This window comes from Epinephelus moara, chromosome 20, assembly GCF_006386435.1.
Source record: "Epinephelus moara isolate mb chromosome 20, YSFRI_EMoa_1.0, whole genome shotgun sequence".
Taxonomy (NCBI): domain Eukaryota; kingdom Metazoa; phylum Chordata; class Actinopteri; order Perciformes; family Serranidae; genus Epinephelus; species Epinephelus moara.
Window position 1 is genome coordinate 3,307,256 of NC_065525.1, and position 24,372 is coordinate 3,331,627.

The 24,372-nt window shown below is 41.6% G+C and overlaps 1 protein-coding gene across 3 annotated transcripts in view; it reads right to left on the minus strand.

Moving 5' to 3' along the window:
• Positions 1 to 24,372, minus strand: part of znrf1 (zinc and ring finger 1) — a 159,079-nt gene that overhangs the window by 126,239 nt on the left and 8,468 nt on the right. For all 3 annotated transcript variants that reach the window (XM_050072305.1, XM_050072304.1, XM_050072307.1), the window contains 2 exons: positions 21,243 to 22,129; positions 16,725 to 17,826 (listed from right to left, as the gene is read on the minus strand). In XM_050072305.1, the coding sequence (XP_049928262.1) occupies positions 16,725 to 17,118 (394 nt within the window). In that variant the 5' untranslated portion in view covers positions 17,119 to 17,826; positions 21,243 to 22,129. The remainder of the gene's footprint in view (positions 1 to 16,724; positions 17,827 to 21,242; positions 22,130 to 24,372) is intronic.

Here is a 24,372-nt window from a genome sequence, read left to right on the forward strand (position 1 = left end):
ATAATAGCCATTATTATGGCTATTATAATATTATATATAGTGATAATCATTTAATATGCTCTGTGTGTCTTAATGGTGTTGTTAAATTGCTGTTAGACCACCCCACTCCGTTTACAGAATGTGCAAAAGACAAGGATTTTTTTAACCTCAGCGAAGATGTTGTTTTTCAGACTACACACCAACAAATATGGACTGAAGCAGAATCTGTCATTACATAAAAACACCTTGTGAATATTGGAAATGATTGGAAAAGATATTTTCTTTTTTAATTATTATTTTGAGGATTGTACAAGGCATTGCACACGCTCTGCCTGCCGCACACAGCACGGCTTCACCTCATTGATCTGTCGCTGTCTGTCTAAACAGATTCATGGAAGCGATATTTCACAAGATCTGATGCAGGAGGAATTTGTTATAAAATGTCTATTAGTACCGCCAGGAGTCATTTTTACCCCCCTGCCATTTTCAAATGCTTGTAACTTTGTCACAATAAAACTCTTAACATCTCTCTGCGAAATGCAAGCTAGTTTTGACAGACAGACCGAAAGAAAGACAGACAGACAGAAAAGAGGAAAAGAGAGGGATTTGGATTGTGTAGCCTAGTTATGAACCGGAGAAAATGGATGAATGTCGAACAAGCTCTGGCGATGCTTCAGGACATAGGCTAATTGACGGAGAATCAGATGGGGGAGAGGTGATTGAGGGAGAGACAGATGGGGGTGACCAAACAGTGGAAATGAAAGAAGAAGAACTGGATGAGGGAGAGACCAATGATCCGTCCTTTTCACCTGGCGAGGAGGAGTCATCTGAAGATGAGGAGCCGAAGCCGGCATTTAGAAAAAAGCCCAGGCCTCCGGTGCCAGGCTCCCCCCGCTTCACTGTCACAATCACAGCAGCCCTATGATGTTGTGACACGTAAGCCCCCACTATATATATATGTATACATACATATATATATATATATATATATATATATATATATATATATATATATATATATATATATATGTATGTATACAGTGTCGGATCAATCAGATCTGTGTGAGGGCCATGCAACTGGAAAAGATGGGACTGTGTGGAAGCCGGGATTACGCAGTGGGAGAGACCAGTCACAGAACATCTTGACTGAAGTAGCTGGCCCAAATGCACATGCACGCCATAATACTGATGACCATTTGAGCGTGTTCATGTGTCTGATGGACCATGTCATGCTGCAACACATCTGTGACTGTGCGGTGGCAGAGCCGCATCGGTGTGGAGCGGCGCATGGTTGCCAACACGACTCCGCTGTGCGCGATACAGAGAGCAGAGGAGAATTGTAACCATGTGCAGAAACGAATTTCGTTAGTTTTAAATATATGTTTGCACATTGATACCTTTGCCCCTCCTCCACTCATTAGAGCTGTCAATGAGAAATACAGTAAAGACAGAGTAATTTCACTGACTATGTTACAGCAGTAAACTGTGCTGATGGCGCCACAGTGCTAAATCCAGCTTGTATTGCATTAGTAATTGGCAATATGACAACGTTATGTTCCATTTGGGAGCGACTGCTGAGTCAAGTGTGTAAAATTCAGTATACTAGTCGGGTCTGGTCCGGCTCTTAATATCAAAAGTTTTAAACCTTCCCATCCCAACCCTAGAATAGATGCTCTGCCTCTCCATGCTGCTGGCATATGTAGCATAGTGTAAATGCGCTGTGCTCCCATAAACACAGAAATAACATTGACACAGTAGTCGTGCAGGTTACTTACCGCCCCCTGCAGTTGGCTTGTCAATAGCCTGGTATTGAAATATCGTGATTATCGCGACAGCCTGACTCATTCCTGAATATCCACCATGAATTACAGACACAGCACTGAACTTCACTACAATTCCTCCCTGTGAGCTCTGATTTACACAGATGCAAGCAGCCATGTGTTGTGTCAGCAGAGGTACAGTGACGTGTTGTGAAAAAAATGAATGAATGCTAAATCCTCAAACCCATTCATGTTAGCCATTTAATGCGCCCCAGCGTGGCTTGTTTGACCTCTACCTGCACCAGACCAAAGATGGATAGGAGAGAAAGGCAACTTTACTGCTGCTGCTCTGTGTGTGTGTGTGTGTGTGTGTGTGTGTGTGTGTGTGTGTGTGTGTGTGTGTGTGTGTGTGTGTGTGTGTGTGTGTGTGTGCGTGCGTTTGTGTGTGTGTATTGACAGTATGTGTGCATGAGAGAATGCAATCTCAAGGCGAAACTGCATGTGGCTACATTACAAATGCAGTTGCAAGGCTGTAACTGGTCTGTGTTGTGATCAACATTAGCCTAGTAAGCGCATCTCTTAACATCTGAATGGATGTTCATCAACATTCAGAGACACACACAGATATACACGCACACACTCACATTTCTGCATCACTACCGGCCTTTGTCTTGAATTTTAAAGAAACAATCTCTTCTCCCTTGTGATGGTGATTTTGAGTCTTCTTTGTCCCCCCTGACCCTCCCACTATTTGTCCGTTGTTCATAAACACACCACACCACACACACACACACACACACACACACACACACACACACCTCCCGAGGGCAAACAGGAGGAGAGGCACCTGTGGCCTGTCTGATTAACAGCCATTTTATAGAGCAGAGAGGCTGAAGTGTTATTAGTACAGTAGAGAGTGTCAACAAAAGTCCCTCCCTACATCAACAGTACCTACTTTATGAATATGGGATTCTTACACTACAAACTATTTGTGAAAAATATGTCATTAATTTCAGTTGCTTGTAAAAATGTTGGGGATGACAAATAGGTTACATCCAAATATATTTATTTTGGTAAAAATGCTCACATGTAAAAATTAGGGAAGTCCTGATCACATTTTTTTTTGCATCCGATCCGATACCGAGTCTGATCTGTTACTTTGCAAAGCATTAAGAAAGAAAAAGAAAAAGAATGCATCAAAGCTGTCCCATAAGTTTTGTTTTTTATTTAAATATACTATAGATCCTCGGATCGGGACATGCCTAGTAAAAATACAGTATCTGTTACTTTGCATCTTTTCGCTGTGCAGGAATGCCAATTGTGACACCAAATTCGGTGACCCAGTACCACACTCCATTAAAAAATTGTTGAGTTTTGTGAGTTGTTGAGTGGTTAGGGTTAGGGTTTAAGGTTAACTATCCTATCTATCCTATTTCCACACAGGTTTGTTGCCCTGTTAAAAATATTTATTCTAAACATTACACAATGTAATAAAATGTTATGTTACATTACTTTAATGGAGTAATTAAAATAAATCTGTTACCTGTTATGTTTCAAAAGTAACCTTCCCAACACTGTATAGTCCCTGTGTATTACAGCAGAAAGAATGGCCAGTGTGGGATTATTTGGATTCTCCTTTGACAGACACTGCACACTAGTTTTGGGGGGTTTTTTCTTGACATAAATTGTCCCATACGTTAACCTACAAGGGGACCCCCATATCCCCTATTCCTCTCACATGAAATGAGAGTTTCTCTAAGATATATTTTCTGTGTGGTAATAAAACTAAACTCTTTTAATTTATGAATTTGCAACATGTAAGTATAACACTGAAATAATTAAAGTCTTCAGACAAGATTTGAACACAGGGACCCTCATGACAGGGCCTCAAGGTTATCTTCTACAGCAATAACCATCCCTTACGCCTCGTTTCCACTTACTTATGTGACTGGTGTCCTTAGATATACCGATGATGCCTCTAATGTCCAATGCAAGGAAGTGCATTTCTTTACGGATGGACAGAAACCTGACACAAACTCACTGTAGCCATGGGTGAGAGGTTAATTTTGTCCTGTTTTCTCCATCCAGTAGTTGAAATATGTGCTTGGAACATTACCAGGACACAAAAAGGACCAATATTGCATGGCAACAAATAAATGGTCTGCCAGGTATGTAGCATGTTTTGTAAAATATTTCATTAAAAAGATGTATGAACAACTGAACGAGCCACATGCCTGCACTCTAGCATCCTATGTTAGCTAACCTGTTTTTAGCTACTTAAGTCTATCTAACTTTTCATTTAAATGGATAAATACAGCTGTACTGCTCATAAATCAATTATTTTGACAGGTCGTTACTGACAGTATTAAATATCAAACTAATAAATCTGACGGTATTTCATATCAAACTGATATTGGCAATGTGACTATATAATGTATAACCATATTTTAGCAGAATAACATTATTTAGAGTCACAAAGTGTTAAAACTAGATAAACAAGTTCAAACACAAACTCACCTGACAATCAACATTACTGAATTGAAGGAAACCGTCTGTTAGCTAGTTGGCAGCCTGTTAGCTAAGCTAGCATAATGCTCCGAAATCTACAGCAAAAGTACAAATTTTGGCGCTTACTCGAGGCAAATTGCATACTAAAATATTACAGAGGGATGGAGTTTCGAAGGCAAATCTGATATAACAGAAATTCCTATAGGAATTCCAGCTGACTCGTCTCTGCACACTAGAGGGTGACACGGGAGTGGATTTTCAGTCCTGTCCCATCCCACTCCCACAAAAATAATCCCATCCCATCCCAATCCCTGTTGTGTTTTAGCTACAGTAAAAAAAAAAAAAAAAAAAGATTTCTGATGTGGTCAGACAACACATCATAAGAAGAGTTCTGATAGAGAAAAATTTAGTTAAAGTATTGCAGTAAACGTAGTGTTTGGTTCCATTTATTCATTGTGAAACTGCATATTTGTATATAAAAACCTGAGTATTGTTATTATGATTCCCAGTCCCGCCTGCTCCCGTTGACTTTTTTTCCCATCCCGTCCCAATCACATGATGAACGGTGAAACTGATTCCCATCCTGTGGGAATCCCACGGGAATCACGTGACCCGTGGGACTCCCGAAAAAATGTCAGCCTCTACTGCACGCATACAGAGGCAAAAATGAGGCGTTGGTGGGCCAGTGAATGTTGTGCTTTAATGGTGCATATTACCCATTTAATGTTCAATATAAATAAACACAAATCAGTTGACACTTACAAAACTAAACTTGGAATTCTGGGATCCCGAGGCAGGTGACCTGCTTTCCCATTTGACAATCTGCCTTAGTTATATGTGACTTTACTGGATTAACTTTATAAAACATTATACTCCGTAAATGTCCAAACCGCCAAGGTTCTATGAATGCAGCATTTATCTCCAAAAACCAATGAAACAAAAATGATGTGTAACTTCTTGACATTTTATGTTTGGGATGCCCTATAGCAGTGTAGCAACTCATAATGTAATAATGGCTCATAATGTAATAACGCTTCATAATGTAATAACAGAAATGTAATAAAAGTTCATAATGTAATAATCTGCTCATAATGTAATAAAATCATGAGTGTATAACGTAATAACAGCTTTGTGCATAATGTAATAATGTAATAACTTATTACATTATGAACCTTACTGGCGCCCCTCATAATATAATAACAGCTCATAATGTAATAATGGCTCATATTGTGAGAAAAGTGTTGCATTGTCATCATTTTTAGGTCAAAACTGCACACACTGACACCGAGAGTGCACTTAAGGGCAGAGGTCTGTGTTTGTGTTTGACTATGATTTGTTTATAGGTGGCACGACAGTAACCAACTCAAAAGCCGGCTGGAGAAGAGGGTGGATTAGGGAAGAAGGAGGGGGACTGCAGTTCATGTAGTTTAAAAGAGCATTTCCTTTGTTTACTGTTGCTACAATAAATGTAGGACACAATAACTTCTACAATAAAAACACATTTAAGATTGGTCTTTTCAAATAAGTAAGTGAACACTCTCTCCTTCCATACAACCTAGTGAAGACCTTCCAGTCAAAATGTTGCTGTTATTTTATTGTTGGTCTTAATGCCAATTTAATAAAGGCTTTTAATAAGCATTGTTTTCCTACTACTTACGTTAAATGATAGCAGCGTAACATATTCATTCAATTTACTTTATTTTGGAACTCGTGCAAGAATGAGAAGAGCGTTTTAGAACCATGTAATAAAGTAAAAAAACTGGCTCATGCACACCTTTGAAGAGTCTCCTGAACAGGTGCGTCGGAAAAAACTTCAGCAGGTCAAGAAAGAAAAAAGATTCCCGCACACTGTTGCCAAACTTACAAAATATTTAATGGGACAAGGCAGCTCCATTTCGGTCATTACAACCTTCGTCAGGCAGAGTGCCTGATGAGGGCTGGCTACTACCTTGTATGACTTTAAAGGAACCCTTACCTTTGTGGACATTTTACACATTTATTTGTTTAAATAAAAATGCTATGAATAAGGTGATAGCACACTAAAATGTAAGAGTGATCCACCAGGAATAGAAACTCATCATTATTCCATTCTCATACGGTTCTGTAAAAACTCTGATCAATCATTGTCCTCGGACCGAACACAATGATATGCCGAGCGACCTGTCTGTTATCTGCTTCCGACTTACTTAACCGCTCGCGCACCCCTGACACGGAAGAACAAGTCTGTTTTTGATATATCCACAGAGCAGCTGCTGTAGATAGTAATGGAGATTGTTAACTGTTTTGACCAACAATGACCGACAAAAATGGACCACCGCTGCCACCTCCAGCTGCTCCCACAGGGAAATCAGTCGGCAAAAGGAAGAGTATTTTAAAAAAGCCACTAGGAAGAGACACCTTGATGCAGCAAGAGGCAAAACATGAGTCAACATCGGCTCTGCTTTCGAGCAAGGGAGGAGTCTGATGAAGCTTCATCCAGAGCTAAAAAGGGACGAGATGGTCGCAGAGTTTCTGCTGGACAGGTTTTTTTAAATTTTACCTAATATAACACATTTGACTGTATTTGTTGTAACGTTACAATTTCCGGATCAAGTTTAGCATATTGCTAACGGACCTAGCTCCAGCTAATTAGGTGGCTAATGCTGGGTAAACCTTTGCGTGTAAACACTGGCGCCAACTTCATGTCAACATTGGGGGGTCACAATATTCTCTTATTAATCTTTAGGTGAAGTGGGAATGTATATGATATACATAGCGTTAGCAGGCCGGCAGCAGCGTTAGCAGGCCGGCAGCAGCGTTAGCAGGCCGGGCCCAGAGGAGCGTTAGCAGTAACGCTGCATCCCGCAGCATCTCTCGCTGCAGCCCGGTAGCCCGGCTTCAGAGGAGCCAGATTGCTAAAGCGCCAGCCCGCCAGCCCGGCTTCAGAGGAGCCGGATTGCTAAAGCGCCAGCCCGCCAGCCCGGCAGCCCGGCTTCAGAGGAGCCAGATTGCTAATGCGGCAGCCCGCCTGCATCTCTCGTATGTTTGTCGCTTTTTCCATGCTTGGTAGGGCCGTAACGGTACATGTATTTGTGTCAAACCGTTTGGTACGCGACTTTCGGTTCGGCACGACCCTGTACCGAATTATTGGGCGCAGGATATTATTTTATTTTATTTTGTTTTATTTTAATTCCGTTTTTGCGAGCCGAACCATTTAAAATATCTAGTTCCCCGACGGACATAATTGAGTGACGGACCGAGTCCCGTAAATCTCCGCTTTCACTTTGTGCAGTGCATTCTCGCATTTTGACAACATGGCAAGTTAACCGGCATGACTAGAAAAAGCAATCTGGTGCAAACTACGATATCGTCGTCGTTTAAAAAGAAAGAGCGTTTCCCTGACCATTGCACTAAAGAAATAATCAGCGCCGTTGGAGTTGAGTAAAATTGTTTAAGCTGCACTTTAGATATAAACATGTTTTGTTTACTGCACTTTAACAAAGTGGGAAAGCTAAGTAAGTTCCTAGTACAACTGAATCTGAGCAGGCTTTAAAGCTGACCAGCTGCACTATACTTTTTATTTTAATTGAGTAAAACTGTTAAAGCAGAAATGTATATTTATATTTTTCCATTCAAAAAATGTGTTAAAAAAACAGCAGGATTTTACATAAATTTGTTTCATTCAAAAATTGTGTAAAAAGAGTTAACTGCTGTGGTGGTATGTTTTAATAAGGTTACCAATAAGTAAAAGATATTTAATAGTTGTCTATTTTTTTCATTACTGTACCGAAAAAAAACGTACCGTGACTTGTGTACCGAGGTACGTACCGAACCGAGATTTTGTGTACCGTTTGCTTGGGAACTGGGTACTGTTTACCAGAACTGAACTTTCCGCTGTAACAACCCGTCCATTCACGTTACTGTGTGTGTGTGTGTGTGTGTGTGTGTGTGTGTGTGTGTGTGCGTGGGTGTATGTTTTAGTTACGAAAAAACAACTTTGACTCCAGTAAAGCCTGGATTCATAAGGCCTCCTCCACCATTATCAACCATTGCGGAATCTCTCTCCGAATGGTAAGCACAACACATCGTTTGCTATTGTTGTTATTGTTTGCTCATCAACATGGATCATACATGTTTTAATCTTTTGAAATGACGCTGTGAAAAAGTAAACTGTTATTAGTTATAAGTTGCTGGGGGAAATCAAACCTAGATCTTATGCAAAGTACATCTCCCCTATTCAAGCAATTCAAGTATTTCCGCACTTGCAGCCTCACATCATTTCATTAACAGGTCATCAAAGTCATGTTTCCTTAAAGGCAGCTAGCTCTCCTCTTCTTCAGCAACAGATTATCTGGACTAAAGCCAGATTTATATGTACTTATGCTTAAACAATAAATTGTGAAGACAATAAAGCCCCCACACGGCAGCATTTTAAGTCCTGTGTGTGATTTATCCTGGCTTCATATGAGCAGAGAAAAACTCTGCTAGCAGCAAGGCTAATTTATATAATGCATAATGTCATAAGCTTATGCTAATACCTTAAGCATGTTTGTGGGGAAAAAGTGAAGTGAAGTCATTTCAAGCTAAAACAAAAACCAAAACTCTGTATAGTGTGTCTTTTGTTATACCGAACTAGCCGAAAAGCATGTCAGTGCTCAGCATCTCAGCAGAAAGCATCCAGTCTATGCATCCAGTCTGTGGAGAAGACGTGACACTGTGTAATTTTAATGTTATAATTTTACATAAATCAATATTATTGTTAGTTGATGAAGGGTCCCCTTTGCTACGGTTTGCGTTGGCTGAATTTGAGCTGCTACAACTGCTAACTGAAGGTTTGTCTCTAAAGTTCTCCTGGTAGTCTCAGATTGGCAGGGAGTGGTGTGGCGTGCTATTTCTGTAGCCCCATTTACACTGACTGTTCAAGGCAGGAATATCACGCCTCATTGTTCTGTTTAAAAGGTACTATCGTGGAGTGTGGGGACAGAGTTGACAATGTGTCATGCATGCAACCCACTGTGGGAGATTTGAAAAGTAGCTGCTAGCAGCTAGCTATTACTGAGCTATTGTCCAAAGAATTAATGTAATATCGTATAGTGATGAAACTGGTGATTTACACTCATAGCCAGCATGCTGTCTAAAATCCCACAGTAGAGGCAGCAGGATGCTGCTGTTGTTTGGTTCTGTGCGAAAAGGCAAAGGCAGCATAAAAAAGGGAATTCGTAGCTGCCCCATAGCGCCATCACTGTGTAAAACGGGATTATGATAGTCTCTCACACAAACACAAACACAAACACAAACACACACACACACACACACACACACACACACACACACACACGAGACCCCTGTTATGTTGTCTTTTGTATATTTACTATTGCGCTTGATAAAGCAAAAGTATTTCTTATTTGATTACTCAGTCAATCAATAGAATAATATGCCTGTTTTAGTTTTCAGTTGTGATAAAAGTTTATTCCACTCAATAAGTAATTGGTGCCTTTTTATTGAAGGGATTTTCTGATGTTGTGCACAATCAAAAACTGAGCATGTGGGGCGTCGGTGGCTTGGTGGTGGAGCGGGCACCCCATGTGCGGGGCTGTTGCCGCAGCGGCCCGGGTTAGAGTCCAGCCTGTGGCCCTTTGCTGCATGTCACTCCCTCTCTCTCTCTCCCCTTCACGCTTAGTTGTCCTGTCCATTAAAGGAAAAAAATGCCCAAAAAAATATCTTAAAAAAAAAAAAAAACTGAGCATGTTTCTTGTGTTAAATTCTTATGAGGGTGTTTTTCCTACACCTGGGTGGGAACACAACTGCATCAATCCCAACAGATTTGGTTTGGAAGTGTAGTGAAAAACCTCCCTCTCAGCCAAGTCTAGCTGTAGTTCCTCTGCTCTGAAATAGACACACAAACTGAAAAACTCCAGGGTTTGAAATAGAACTCGACGTGATTAGGCACAGACCACACCAGGCTAGAGAAAAGCAGCCCACAGCCTTGCAGGCACCACATTGGACTTGATGTGTGTCTTGATGTGGACTTGTGTGGGTCTTTTAGATTAACGCTATAACACCACCACATTAGAGGTTTCAGTTAGGCTATAGTCTCTGCTTAGAATTATGTTTACTGTAATGCGTCCTTTTTGTAAATAACCTTAATAACTGAAAAGATGAGGGTCGAATCTTTCCATACATATATTACATGCTCATATTCATGTCATTTAATTGTACTGGCAGACTGTGAAGGTTTTACAGTGAGCCAGGTGGCTGCCATTGCAAAAAGCATAGCATGTGACACTTTCCCTGCTAAAACTGAACAATGTTGAAACAATTTCTGTCCAAACCACCGTTTAGTGTCACTGTAACTTACTAGTAAACCAAACAGCTGGAAAGGGATATATCTAAATGACACAGAAGGCTCTTCCAGCTCTGGTATCACATTTTTATTAGCCATACTGACAACATTAGACATCCAGGGGCTAATGTGACTAGCATGGTTTAGCTCAGTGGTTCTAACCCTTTATAGTGTCTAGGACCCCTAAATTGGTACACATTACGTCATAGATAGATTTTGCTTCAGGGAGCGCCACCTGAATAAATTCTGGTTTCTAGATCTGATTAAGACCAGAATTGTATCTGTCAGCTACAGTTTAGGAGATAACAAGGGGAGGAAGTGAGACCTGTGATCAGAAGAGTCACTTTTACGACTCTTACTCACATTGGGGTCTCTTCTATAGTGAATCAAAATAGACTACTCCCCATTTTTCTGGAGGCCTACTGGAACTCCCTCACAGACCCCTGGGGGGTCCTCTGACTCCTGGTTGGAACCACAGGTTTAGCTAATGGACAAAAACTGACTAACTACCAAAGCTTTGAAGGTGGAAATTGCACTTTAAATTTGTTTTCCCCATATGTCAAGACCAAACCCCAATTAGAGTTATCTAGGTTAATTTAACAGTAAGTTGGTTTATAGGGTAGACTAAACCAAAGAAAGTTTGGGACTACAGACATCGTCCAGTACTGAATACTTTGGGATGCATACTTTTAGACTCCTACCTCATGGTGTCTGTTCTTCTTTGAGGCAGGATTATACAACCGCAGGACTTCGTCAGAGCAGAAATAATTCTCACTTTCTTACAGTATCATTAGCCCAATGCTACCAGCTATGTGCTACAAGCTATTCTACCCATAGACTGCAATGATGGACGGCATGATAGCTGAGTGCAAGAGTGAAGCCAAAACATCTGGATTGTCCCCTGGTGGCTGGCTGCAGTTTAGGTCATAACCATATGTTTCCTTGCTGGAGCCCTTTGCAGCTGCACCCCCTAATGGGCCAAAGCAGTGGTCCTACTGAAATATATGAGGACTCTGGGCCCAGTTGTTCAAAAACTTTAATCTGGAACATAGGGCTGGGCGATATGGCCTAAAAAAAAATCTTTGATTTTTTCACAACAAATCCGATTCATGATTTAAATCGTGTTTTATCCCCCCCTACTTAAAATCAATTTTCAGAAAAATATTTGCGGCCTGGTAGCACGTACCTGGGGTCCAAAACTTTCAGCATGTGACTAAACCCTGGCTTTTCCACGGTAGCCTATATATGGGCACCATATCTCTTGCAATATACATCGCGACTGCATCCATGATCGCTTTCCACCGGGCCCCTTTCTTATCATACGGCAGTGGTTCCCCTACCATTATATTATAATATTTATCTTATTTGCACAACGGCATGTCATTTCACACACACACACAGACACGTGCGAGGACACACACACACACGCACACACACACACGCACACAGTACACTCACAGGTACAGGTGAGCACACAAGAGCACGGCCCGGGCCGCATTTTCCTGACCGACAATTATAACCAAGCCCGGCCAGAACCCGCAGCACCGCACTGAACACACAGTCTATGGTGCGGAGCCTGTTTTGCCCACTCTGAAAATTGATTTATCGCCAAGCCCTACTGGATCAGAATGATTTGGATTTGGAAATCCCATGTTATGCTATCCAGGATCAGGTAAATCATCTTACTTTTGATACCCTAATCCATATGCAAACTTTTCAAGATTACCAAGTCTGGATAATCAGTGCTCTAAATGGGACTACATATTACAATGTAAGATGCTGGCGATGTAAAGAACAAGTAAAATAGCCAGTGTGGGGTCACTTTAAATGTTTTATTTGAAGAGACAGAAAACAGCATAGGGGATGCATTTGTCAAGTTAAAATTAATTATCTGAAAGACTTTAATTTATATGAATATCTTTTAAGTCACTATCTGTCACTGAATGAGGTAACACTGGGGTAATGGAGCCTATAGCTCACTGATGAAAGCCCTTGCATTTACAGTATTTAGGAACTGGATGTCTGATTAAAACAAACTCAGCCAACTGTTTGGGGACTTAGTCTGCCAACACACACACTGCTATTGCTGCTTATCACCATAGATTCCACCAAAGAGAACGAAAGTGGGATCTTCATTATTGTAACTTTAAATCATTATTGTTTAATAACGACAGCTATTTGGGGGGTTATTATTTATTTTATTTATACCAAAAGGCTTAATAGGTACTCTAATGTCTACTGTATCTACTTTATCACTGTAACGGTTACACAAATCATGTGCAAAATCTAAATAAATGTATATATTTTACTAATTTGAAAGTGCTATTACATTTTGTTCCTGGAATCCAGCCTGAATCTAGTCTTCTGCTGGGATCAGGATAATCCAGATTTTTGGAAAAAAGATAACCCAACCCGGAAATTTTTTGAACAACACAAACTGAAAGTTTGATCCAGAGAGGAACCAAGATTGGATTTCATGATCTCATCTGATTTAAGAAACCTTTTTTTCTCCTAAACAACCCATTTTCAAGATTTGATGCAATCTATAGCCAAAATCTGATCAGATTATTCTGAACAACTGAGCCCTGGATTTTTTTGACACAATGCTATTGTTGTTTCCAGAAAGATTTCCAGAAAGAGCTCCTTCACCTCCAGAAAACCCGTGAGAGGAATATTCCTGCGTTACAATTGAAATAAAAGGTCATGCTAAAGAGTTCCAGCAGAAGTCTACATAGATGACAAGGGGCAAAACCCTCTTTTATGAGCAACCAATCTTCTAATACAGCAGTAAACGTATGATGTTTCACTTAGAGCGACTTTAATCAGATAGTTTAGACTGTATCTTGTATCATATTTCAGCACTGAGGAAGAAAAACAGTGTAAAGCTGCAACAGTTTCCTCATACCCCTTTTCCACCAAATTAGCTCTCGTTTTTTAACTGGTTGCATTCAGGATTCTTGGAACCTTGGTGCTATCTAGCAAACCAGCCTGCATTTCCACCAATTTGGAGTAGAACCACTGTCAAAAATGATGCGTCATCAAATGAGTGCACAACAGAGGTAAACAGTAGAACCACAATTGCTGATTACATTAATTATCTGCGAGCTTTTGTTCTGTTATTACAGATTTTTTTTTTTTATCCAAAAAACAAGCATGGACCAACTGTTAATGAGACCACTGCTCACTCTTTTTTTCTGATGATTTCTTACTTCTCCATTGTTGCCTTCTCCATCCTCTCTACAATCTGTAGAATATGACACTCCCACTGATGATATCATTGTTTGCACTTCAGGTCAAGAAAAACCTGCTATCTTTTGGTTCCAGCTGAGAACCTACTTTTCGAGTTCTGAGCCAATTTATTTTTGGTCGAAATGCTCTAAATGGTTCAAAATAGGTTTGAGAACCAAAAACGGAACCAGTTCCATCCTGGTGGAAAAGGGGTATTAGAGACAGGAATAGGCAATAGTAAAATTACTTGAATGGCAATTGTGACACTGCAGACTGTGAGATTTTAGCAATCTTACAAATTAAGTTCAAGCTACACTGTGTGACATGGATCTAATAAACTTGAGTACGACATCAGGTTTGATATATGCAGACTGTACAATGAGAGTGCCTACTGAATCGCAGGCTACAAGGTATGATCCAATAGCTTCCCATACTGAGTGTGCAAGGATTCTGCGTGGGTTATTACTTCTCCAACTGTGAAGCACAACATAGAGGTCACATTATTAAATAAGCTCGAGTTTTGTGGGCACGACTCCCACACATTTCTTTAAGCATGTTTTGCCTCCATGGCAAGGTGCTATCCAGCTGTTTGTTTGGGTTTAGTGCCAGTGCGTCATTTCATACTGCATTTCTATTGGTTAGTTTGTAGACGTAGGTGTCACACAGTGGGATGGTCATCCCAAATTTCTAACATTGTCAGAATTTTATACCATGCTGTCTCATCCTTGAACCTCTCTAACTGTGCAACATGACTACTGTTTTAGAGCCATGACCAAAGATAAAGCCATGTTTTTTTCACGTTGGTCATCTTTCGTCTGGGATAGCCCAAAATTGCACAGTGAATACCGAGCTTTAAAGATGACGATATGTTTTCACCTTACATCGATACTATTGGATTGTTGATCAATAAATCGATACATTGATCCAGTCAATATATCATAGCACCCCCTGATGGCACCGGACAGCAATATGATGTCAGAAAGATGTTGGACTCTTACATTTGACAGATGTTACATTTTGGTTGAAATAAAAATCAGGTTGACGGTATTTTAAATGACATTAGAATTTCATGTTGTGTGAGTGTTTACATTATGATGTTTTGCAGACAATGGGATTTGTTCACTGTACAGACTAAATGTCAGTATTCTACATCAAGATGACTTTGGCATGAGATGTTTGAAAGACATCAGATATGGTTACTTAACAACACAACTTAAACCTACCAAAATATCAATGTCATCTGTCGTCAGTACTGGTCACCAGACATCACAACCTAAATTGAACCAAATATCAACACTGAAAGACGTTGGTTGCCAGCTGGGTATTGTCTATCTTTTTCAACTGTACTGCATCTATCACCAAAACATCTAAAGCCCCCAGCCCTCATATTCACCCTGTTTTTGAATTAAATGAATTGTTTATCCTTTTTTCTGCATGCCTCCATTGTACAACTTCCTGCAATGTGGCTGCCACTAGCCTCAGCTTTTAAGCCAAACAAGCTAGGTGCTGACCACGCCCATATGACAATCGCAGTGGTAATGCACTCAAAATGTCCCTTACTTTATTATACTGCTACTTTAGGATTTAGTTATAAACACACTGGTGTTTCCTGTATATCTACTAACTCTTGAAGGCCTCTTTCACCCTCCTCAATTTTTTTTCCAATCTGACCCCCCCATCCTCCAACTTTCTTATCTCTTCTCACTGATATGAAAGCACATCAGAGTTGCTAGGCAATGTAGGCAGAGAAAAACAGCTGAGATGTTGACGTCCAACTTGCTATTCTCCTGCTGTGAGCCGGTGAGGGCTTTGGTAATGAGAGCCTGGGGACCTGGCTGAGCCTGCTGTGTGTGTGTGTGTGTGTGTGTGTGTGTGTGTGTGTGTGTGTGTGTGTGTGTGTGCGTGCGTGTGTGCATACCTATATGTGTACAGGTGAAGGTGTGTGCATGTACTTGTTGGCCTGACAAGTTCAGTCACACACAGAAACATATTGTGGAGTGAGTGGTAAGCTGATGATGAGCATGAACAACACCCCCCCCCCCCCTCTCCATGCTCTCCCCCCTTCCTCTTTTTCCTTCCCTGCCTTACCTTCCTCTATCTCTTTTCCTCCTTCCTTCTCCTGTTTCTCCTCCCTCCCTTCCTCCTCTCTAATCGCTGGACTAATTGACTAAGCCAGATTTGGCAACAGGCGTATTAGTGTCATTTCACACAACATGAAATGACCTATGCAGACGGTACAGCGGTGACAGTCAAGACTGAGTGGAGCCTGCAATGTTACCTTCACCAAATCCACTTTCCCACACATACATATACACACAGCAAATATGTTTCCCTGAATTGATAAAATGGCCTATTAACACCAGTTTCATGTGAGTGTTTGACCGAAATTGATGTATGACTATACTACTTCCATTTTTAACTGAGGCTTTAGAATTTAATTTCTTGTAAGAAGATGTCAGGTGTTAAGTGTTAAAAATCTGATTTCTGTCGAGTGGCCCCCTGCATGCTGCTGGAACTGTGCAGTCCGCCCACGTCAGCCAACACAGGGGAAGAACCAGAGGGAAACATACTGCTTTACACACAGGTCAGCTTGCTTTTTTAAACCTAGAGCTGCCTTTCTCTGTTATTTTGGCTCCTTTTACCACAGCATCCTCAGGCTGGCCTGGACTTCCTTTCTAGGAAATTTAATGGCACCGCAATGGTGTCATTCATACCTGCAGGTAAACAAGGCGTACGTGATTGTAGGTGTAGGAGCGGATGTACGGGGGGATGCATTGGTAGGAGGTTTTCTCTGATGATTAATCTTTCAGCGTCACTCAACTTCTGGCTGATATGTGTAGCCTATGTGTGTGTGTGTGTGTGTGTGTGTGTGTGTGTGTGTGTGTGTGTGTGTGCGTGAGAGTGCGTGCAGAGTAGACCGCCCTTACCGCTATGCGCGCTGAACCAGCGGGGTGCGATGTGCAGGGGCAAGGTGTCTGCCAGCGACCCCCGGGACCCCAGATAGAGCACCCCGTCCGTGTGGTGCCCTCCGCCCCCAGTGTCCTGGTAGCCGGTACCGTGGGGGGCGGCGGTAGTGCCCCCTGAACCCCCTCCGGCTCGATCCGAGTCCGTCCCTCTGGGGGTGTAGAAGCCGAAGGGCACGGCGGGGCTGTGCTCGATGCCCATCCCAGCCACAGAGCTTACCGAGCGGCTCCGCAGACCCATGGTGCCGCTCGGCCGGTAGTGGCCGAAGTGGGCCGAGGGTGGAACCGCGCTGTCATCCGTAGAGACACCGGGAAAAGCACCCCGGGGCCGCCCCGCCGTGCTCTGCTTTCCCCCCATCCAAAGCGGGAGACAAGTGGGTGGGGGTTCTGGGTGGAAACAGGAGGGGGCTCGACTCGATCCGCAAAGGGTCGAGAGAGCCGAAACAGGCTGTCGCCCCCTCCCCTCACTCCTGTCTGTCTCTCGGCCTGCCTGCCTGTCTGTCCGTGTGTCTCAGCAGGCTCGTCAGCTCTGACTCTCTGCAGACGCAACAGCCCGTTTCGCTGCTGAGCGGAACATGAGCCCGCCCTGACGTCTGGATTCAGCTCACCCGCAGACAAAACCTCGACACGACCGGGGTATGGCTGACGAGCTGAATGACGCCGAAAGCCGGGAATGCCAAACAGATGTACACCACACTTCCCTTGTTGTCCCCTGGTGATTAAGACGGCTGTATCATTGCAGGCGGGACGCGGCAGCAACACGTTTATCCTGCCCGGCCCGGATCACAGCAGCGCCGCAATGTTCAGTCCACTGCTCTCGCCACATCTGATCTCAGACATCGTGACAACTGTTGCTGTCTGTCTGACCGCCAAAAAAGACGGTCTGCCTTTGAAAAAAAATGACGTCGCCGTCCGTGCTGTCTGTCTGATCCGGTGGTCTCCAGTCGGAGGTCGCTTGTTTTTCTCGGAGATCGGGGTCACAGTGAAGCCGCTCCCCTGCGCTCAGATCGGCGTTCCGCTGCTGTCCGCTCCGCCGCCGCCGCTGCTGCTGCTGCTGCTGCTGCTACTAACCAGACAATGGAGGCGCTCAGTGCGCAAGCTCGGATCATAAATACAGACAGAACAGAAGACAGTGCTGGGAGAAGGCAAATAGGCTACACTTAGCTGTAGCCTAATTCCCAATCAAGGGGAATGGGCTTGGAAATTGTCTGCAGTGTTACCTTAAAGCCTTCTGAATCATGGGCATTTAACCAGGTAGCACACTCCTGCAGCCCAAATTAAGCTTAAATTAGATATTGTAGTTTCTAATGCAATTTATGATGAGGAACAGAGACTTCAAATAAAAATCTCAGGACTTCATGGTGAAGTCAGGCTATTTATCTAAAAATACGAGCAAACGTGACATTCATGTTTTTTTTAAATGTGATTTTATAGTTGGCTACTTTTAAACACATGTCCAGGTATAATAAGGGACCGTTCGTTACTTGTGAGGAGGAAGGGGGTGATGTAAAAAGGGGGAGGCATGTCAATTTTTTTATTTTTATTTTTAAGCACAGGGGTTGGACTTACGGTTTTGTTTTTTTTGGCTCAGGCGAGAGGCAAATAAATTGAAATGGTTGCATTTTGTATTTATTTTACCACAGATTTTTTAAGGAAACAAATTGCCAAAATTACACCACTTAACATAGCCAGATTTTCAAATTTCCGACAGTCCTTGGGCACATCATGTTTGACGAGCACTTCCATCAAAAAAAAAAAAAAAAGTACTAACAAAAGTAGCAAAATTTCATCAGAATCACTCTATTCTGTCTCGTTTAGAATTTGACAAAAAATAAACAATTTGCACAAACTAACCAGCATGCACAACAGGAGTGAAAAACCAAGGCTTTTTTTCAACTCTTCAAGTCTAATGATGGGAGGGGTGTGCATTTTCCCCCAGACACTCAGGGAGGCTCAAGGAAAAATATCTGTAGCTTTCGGGAGGGTCCAAAATCAATTTGCCCCACAGCCACTCCCCTCCTCTGACAAGTAAAGAACAGTCCCTAAAATCCTTATATTTTACACAGAAATTCAATTTATTCACAGAGATGCATACAACGTTTGGAAGTCTGACATATTTAAAGGGCAAAGGAATCCACTCTGTTGAGTTTATATCTTAATTCATCTACTAATTTAGGTATAGAAATCGAGTTACCTTGTCTTTTCCATTACCCATGATCCTCTGCTCCCCTACACTGTCAGGCCCTCAGATAGCATATTGCTGTCATTACCAAGTTATGCACAGATTTTTTTCCCACCATATGCTAAATTATTGGGATTACTGGCTCACATGTTTTGTTTGGGATTACTTGGTCTAATCCTGAGCTTGTGTGTGTGTGTAATCAGGCTGTTTTTGGCTCTTTGTTTCTTCACAATAACACACAGTCAGCCTTGTAGTCTTCTTGGCCTCACTACCCAATAAGGTAAACTATGGTAAAGTACTTACTACAATATGTGTTAATCTATCCTGCTATAATGACAGCAGGCCTATAAATGGTGTTCTCTCACACACACTCACACACACACTCTCTCTCACACACACTCTCTCACACACACTCTCTCACACACACTCTCTCACACACACACACACACACAACTCAAATGGTTCTAATTTGATATAAAGACCACAAGGAGATAATACAAGAGCATTACAGGGCCAGGGCAACTCTTTTGGTTTCATTTGAGTGCTTCTGGCTGTTATCATTAGATGTAGAGTAACTGGGAAGGCTTACCACACATTCAAATTAGCCCATGACGCAGACAGGATCTTAGAATTAATAACAGCGACTGTTATAGACTGTCCTCACACACAGCCTTCTTGGGTAATGAGTAAAGGAGGAGATCCATGGTGTTTTCTGACACGGAGGAGAGAATACTGCGCTTTCACACAGTATAAATTGCACTACCCTTGCAGCACATAATCTTCTGCGAAGCTAGACGGCCAGTTAACATCTCAAAAGTCCTCCAATTAACACACAAAGCTTGCTTTTCTTTTATTTTACTGAAGTCTTGTTTTGGTAGTTATATAAGTCATAACAAACCTGGGTTGAAGTTTTGAAGTTGGGTTGTATGGGGTACTCATTCATAGTGTTTTACAAATAACAGCTGTTGGTCAGCTTGCACCCAGCTTGGAGAAGCATGCCGGAGTCTGACACGGAAGCTAAGCAATGTAATGCTGTGGATGGGGTCAGCAACAAAACGTTTTTAACCACATAAAAAAGTTCAACTAAAAAAAAAAAAATCAATATAATTTTAAGTGGACACTTTGAGAGTATTTCCACTGCTTTACTTCTGTCAGGCAGCCCAGTTAGTGTTATTGTGTGACTTTGGTGAATCTGAACTAATCCTTTTAAATGCAAAAGTCACACAATAACAGAAAACAATTACTGTTTGAGGCAGTGGTAGAACAGTAGCTCCTGTGTTCAGCAATGTTAAATTACTTTTTTTCTAAATTAAGTCTGGCTTTGGAGAGAAATAGAATAGTATATAATAGCATTTTCCTGTTGGAAGTCGCTGTCTGACATTAAGGTAAAGCAGTGAAAATACTCTAAATATAGTGTGCATTTGAACTGATGTGATTTTTTTTGATGGGACTTTTTTTTAAGTGCCTAAAATACCTTTTGTTGTTGACCCTTCCAAGGCAGTAGATTGCTGAGTTTCTGTATTGGACTCCAGCCTGCTTCTCCAAACTGGGGGCGTGCCAATTGAGAATCAGAAATACTTTATTGATCCCTGAGGGGATCCACTGTATGTAATATACAGTCTATAGATAAGTACCCCATAGAACCCCACTTCAAACAAACTGAACTATCCCTTTAACAGAAAGACACAAGAAGGGCTGCAGCTTGAATTTTAGAAATCAGGTCACATCTCCAAATTCAGCCAGCAGAATCACACCAGACCTAGAAATTTTGTAACACTTTCTAATAAGTCAATCCTTAATTAAGTGTTTGCTGCCCAGTGTTTTTTTTTTTTTTTTAATGCATAATAAATCATGCATTAGTGCTTCATGGAGCTGTTAAAGTCATTAAAGGGCCAGTTTGTAATATTTGCCATGGTTTATTGTCAAATCTGAATCTTCTACCCATTAATATATTTATATAAGTGTATAATCGCTATAAAATAAAATTCGTTTGGTTTAGATAGATAGATAGATTTATAGATAGATAGATAGATAGATAGATCGATCGATGGATCGATCGATCGATAGATCAAAGGCCTTGCTTTAGAGAGGTCGCCACCTTGCGCCGCCATGTATGTACGGCAGCCCGAGCGGACAATCCAGCCAGCCATAGAACACGTTTCACGTGTATAAATAAACCAACGAAGACAGCAGAAGGAAGGAAGAAGGAGGAGGAAACAGCAGAGAGTGTTAGTAGTTCGTCGATAGAGAGTAGTGAAAAGTTTTTTTAGTTATAAAGTTTGCGAATGGACCACACTTACCACGCAACAGGAGAGAATGAACCCGAACCGTCATCTGTGAGGAAAAGAAGACGCAACTTCACTCCTTGTGATGCACTCTCTGCGGCGCTTTTCCTCCTGATGATATATCTCCCCAACCATGGTAGCACCGAATCCCATTCTGTGCAGCAAAATGGGAGTGGAGGATTCAGCCTCTCTTCTCGCCCGCTCAGCATCCAACACATGGAGTTCCTCATCTGTATGCTCCGGCTCAAACAGGTATGGCTCTGGGTCTGTGTCCGCTACAAGAAACTCTTCAAAATCGCGTTCAAAGTTGTCCATTGCAGCTACTATAGTCCGGAGATATTGCTAGGCTAAATAAACAGCTGAGGTTTGTTTACAGGCTACGCTGTCAGTCAGTGTGCGGGCTGGAGATTGGTGGAGCAGAGAGGGGAGGGGGTACCCGCTAGGTACTGTTAGCGAGTATGTGTGTATGGAGTGTGTGTGTTACGCTAGAAGAGTCAGAGTTTGGGACGGAGTCTTTTACCCCCTGGAGTGTTACCGGAGTTTTTGGAGTGCTCAAATAAATGGGCCTTTTTCCCGAACGCTACTCTGGTCTACTGCTCGTGAGTGATTCATTACAATATCGTAACATGGTTTAGATTTCTAAATAAATATTCACCTCGTCGCTATATAGACTTACTCCTGAAAAACTTGTGTCTGCGCAAGGCTTTTTGTCCCTACGAGGCCACCGTCATTTACCCAACGGGAGGGGTGAGCAAGTGAGCCCTGCAATCTAGAATTTGACCACTGATGTCACTGTTTTCAACGGTTTTCAACCCATTTTACACACTGGCCCTTTAATAGAACTGTAGGGGTTGATAGATCAGGGAAACTTCCTCAGGCAGGCGTTCATCATCTGGGAAAACCTGTGGAGAAATCAGACCAAAATCCATGTATTAATAAACATTTATAAATGCTGACGTAATTTTTTATTAGATGGTGAGAAACCAGTTATTATTGGATTACCATGAAGAAAAGGTAGCATGCACAACTCCAATAATCTTAAACAATAAGCACGGTGGACAGTTGTGGAGAGAGTTTAAAAACAAGCAGAACATCAGCACTCACTGTGGTTGGCACCATGCAGAAAATTTACAATTTTTAATATGGGCAAGAATAAACAGAAACATAGGCCTACTTGTTTCACCTACAAAGCTATTATCAGCATGGCTGTGTTTTAGTGAGTTATCACTGTTTCCAGCAAGGCGAGACACCTGCTATCTACAGACCACTGTTTGAGACCAACAAACAAAAAGCAAGCTTTGGTCATTGTTGAGTTTCTGGCAAGCTGCAAACTCTGGGGCTGAAAAATGAAGCTAACGCATAAGAGCCAAAATCGCAGTTCCTCTAATGTCCATTTGAGGCTGGCTCCTAAAGCCAGTGAATCCCCCATGTTGAAAGGTCCAACTTTACAGCAAAAAAAAAAAAAAAAAAAAAAAAAATGTTTAAAGCCTGGTACAAAAACAGTTTTGGTCTCTATAGCTGATTTCAACATTTATGACAACTGTATGGGGGCTGAATTCACATATCACTCATCCATTTCCATTTTTAAGACTTACAGTTACACAAGGCTGTAGCCATGGAGTCAACATTGGGAGGGACCAAATCTGCACGCCCCCACCCCCAACCTCCAAAACAAAGAAATCGGTAATGACCTTCAATATCACGGCACCAAAACAGGAACTTGAGCAGTGTTGGGCAAGCTACTTGGAAAGTGTAGTGAGCTAAGCTACTAGTTACTCTAATATTAAATGAAGCTTCACTACATCAAAGCTATCACCCCCAGAAATGTAGCAAGGTAAGCTACAGCAAAATGAAAGTAACTAGTGCAACTACATCCAAGCTTTTTACTAAATTGAACCAACTTCGTGCCAAGTCAGTGTTATCTTACTGATCAATAAAACTGTCAGTCGAACAGATAGGCAGGTAAAAAAGTTAAGTTCAATTGTTTATTGAACAGTGAGCTGCACTAACTCCCAACACGACTCAAACCACAACAGCAAGAATGAAGACCTGCTTCAAACAGTTACAACCTGGTCAAAAACGTACATGCGTGTGTATGTATGTGTATGTACACTGCAAAAACTCAAAATCTTACCAAGAATATTTATTTCTGTCAAAACAAATCTCATTACAATTGAAATAAGACTCATCACCTAAAAAGTAACTTTTTTATAGACAATTTTCACTTGTTTCAGGAAAATTTTCACTTGAAATAAGTAGAAAAAAAATCTGTCCGTGGAGCAAGTTTTTTTTTCTTATTGCAAGCAAAAAAAAACAACTTGCTCCATGGACAGATTTTCATACTTATTTCAAGTGAAAATTTGCTTGAAACAAGTATTTTTTTTTAAGTGTAAAGAGATTTGTTTTGACTAGTAAACACATTTTAGTAAACACATTTTATAGTGAGCACCATACACATGTCCCCTACAAATCCCAACCGTGTTTACAAAGTTTGAATGAACGAGACGGACGCAAAGGAAACGGAGGCTGCGCATTGATCCTTTTGTCTCTGTCTGCAGGAACGAATAAAAATCCCATTCATGATGGGGTCAAATGGATTATGTGCATAATTAACCACAAAACAAGCAAATACTTCATCTTAATGACATAACACTCATTATGCTTCAGCTGAATCCTCTAAGCAAATGACCATGTTGAAGTGAAATTAGTTTATCATGTTAAATGTCCGCAATTGTATGAAATTGCTCCAATGCGTTAAACCAATCTTTGTGCATAATCACACAGCCTGATATGCCCTGGCAAACACAGTGGGACTGCTGTACAGACTGTTGGTCTTTCTTACCCTAAGCCTGGTTATTTTCTGAAAGCACAGAGCAAAGAAATGTCTTTTTCTCCCCTGGTCTGCTGTCAGCAGCAAAGAAATGTCTTTTTCTCCCCTGGTCTGCTGTCAGCAGACAGCGGCGGCTGCAGCGGGGATTTCAGCACCACGGACGGCGTGCGTAAAAAGACTTGACAAGCGTCTCCTTTAAATGTGTTTGCTGCTAGCGAAATTATACATAATAAATGAAGACAGTGACATATTTTCAATAAAAAACAATGAGTTGAACGTTCATTTCAAGCTTTTGTAGTACAACAAGTTTCAGAA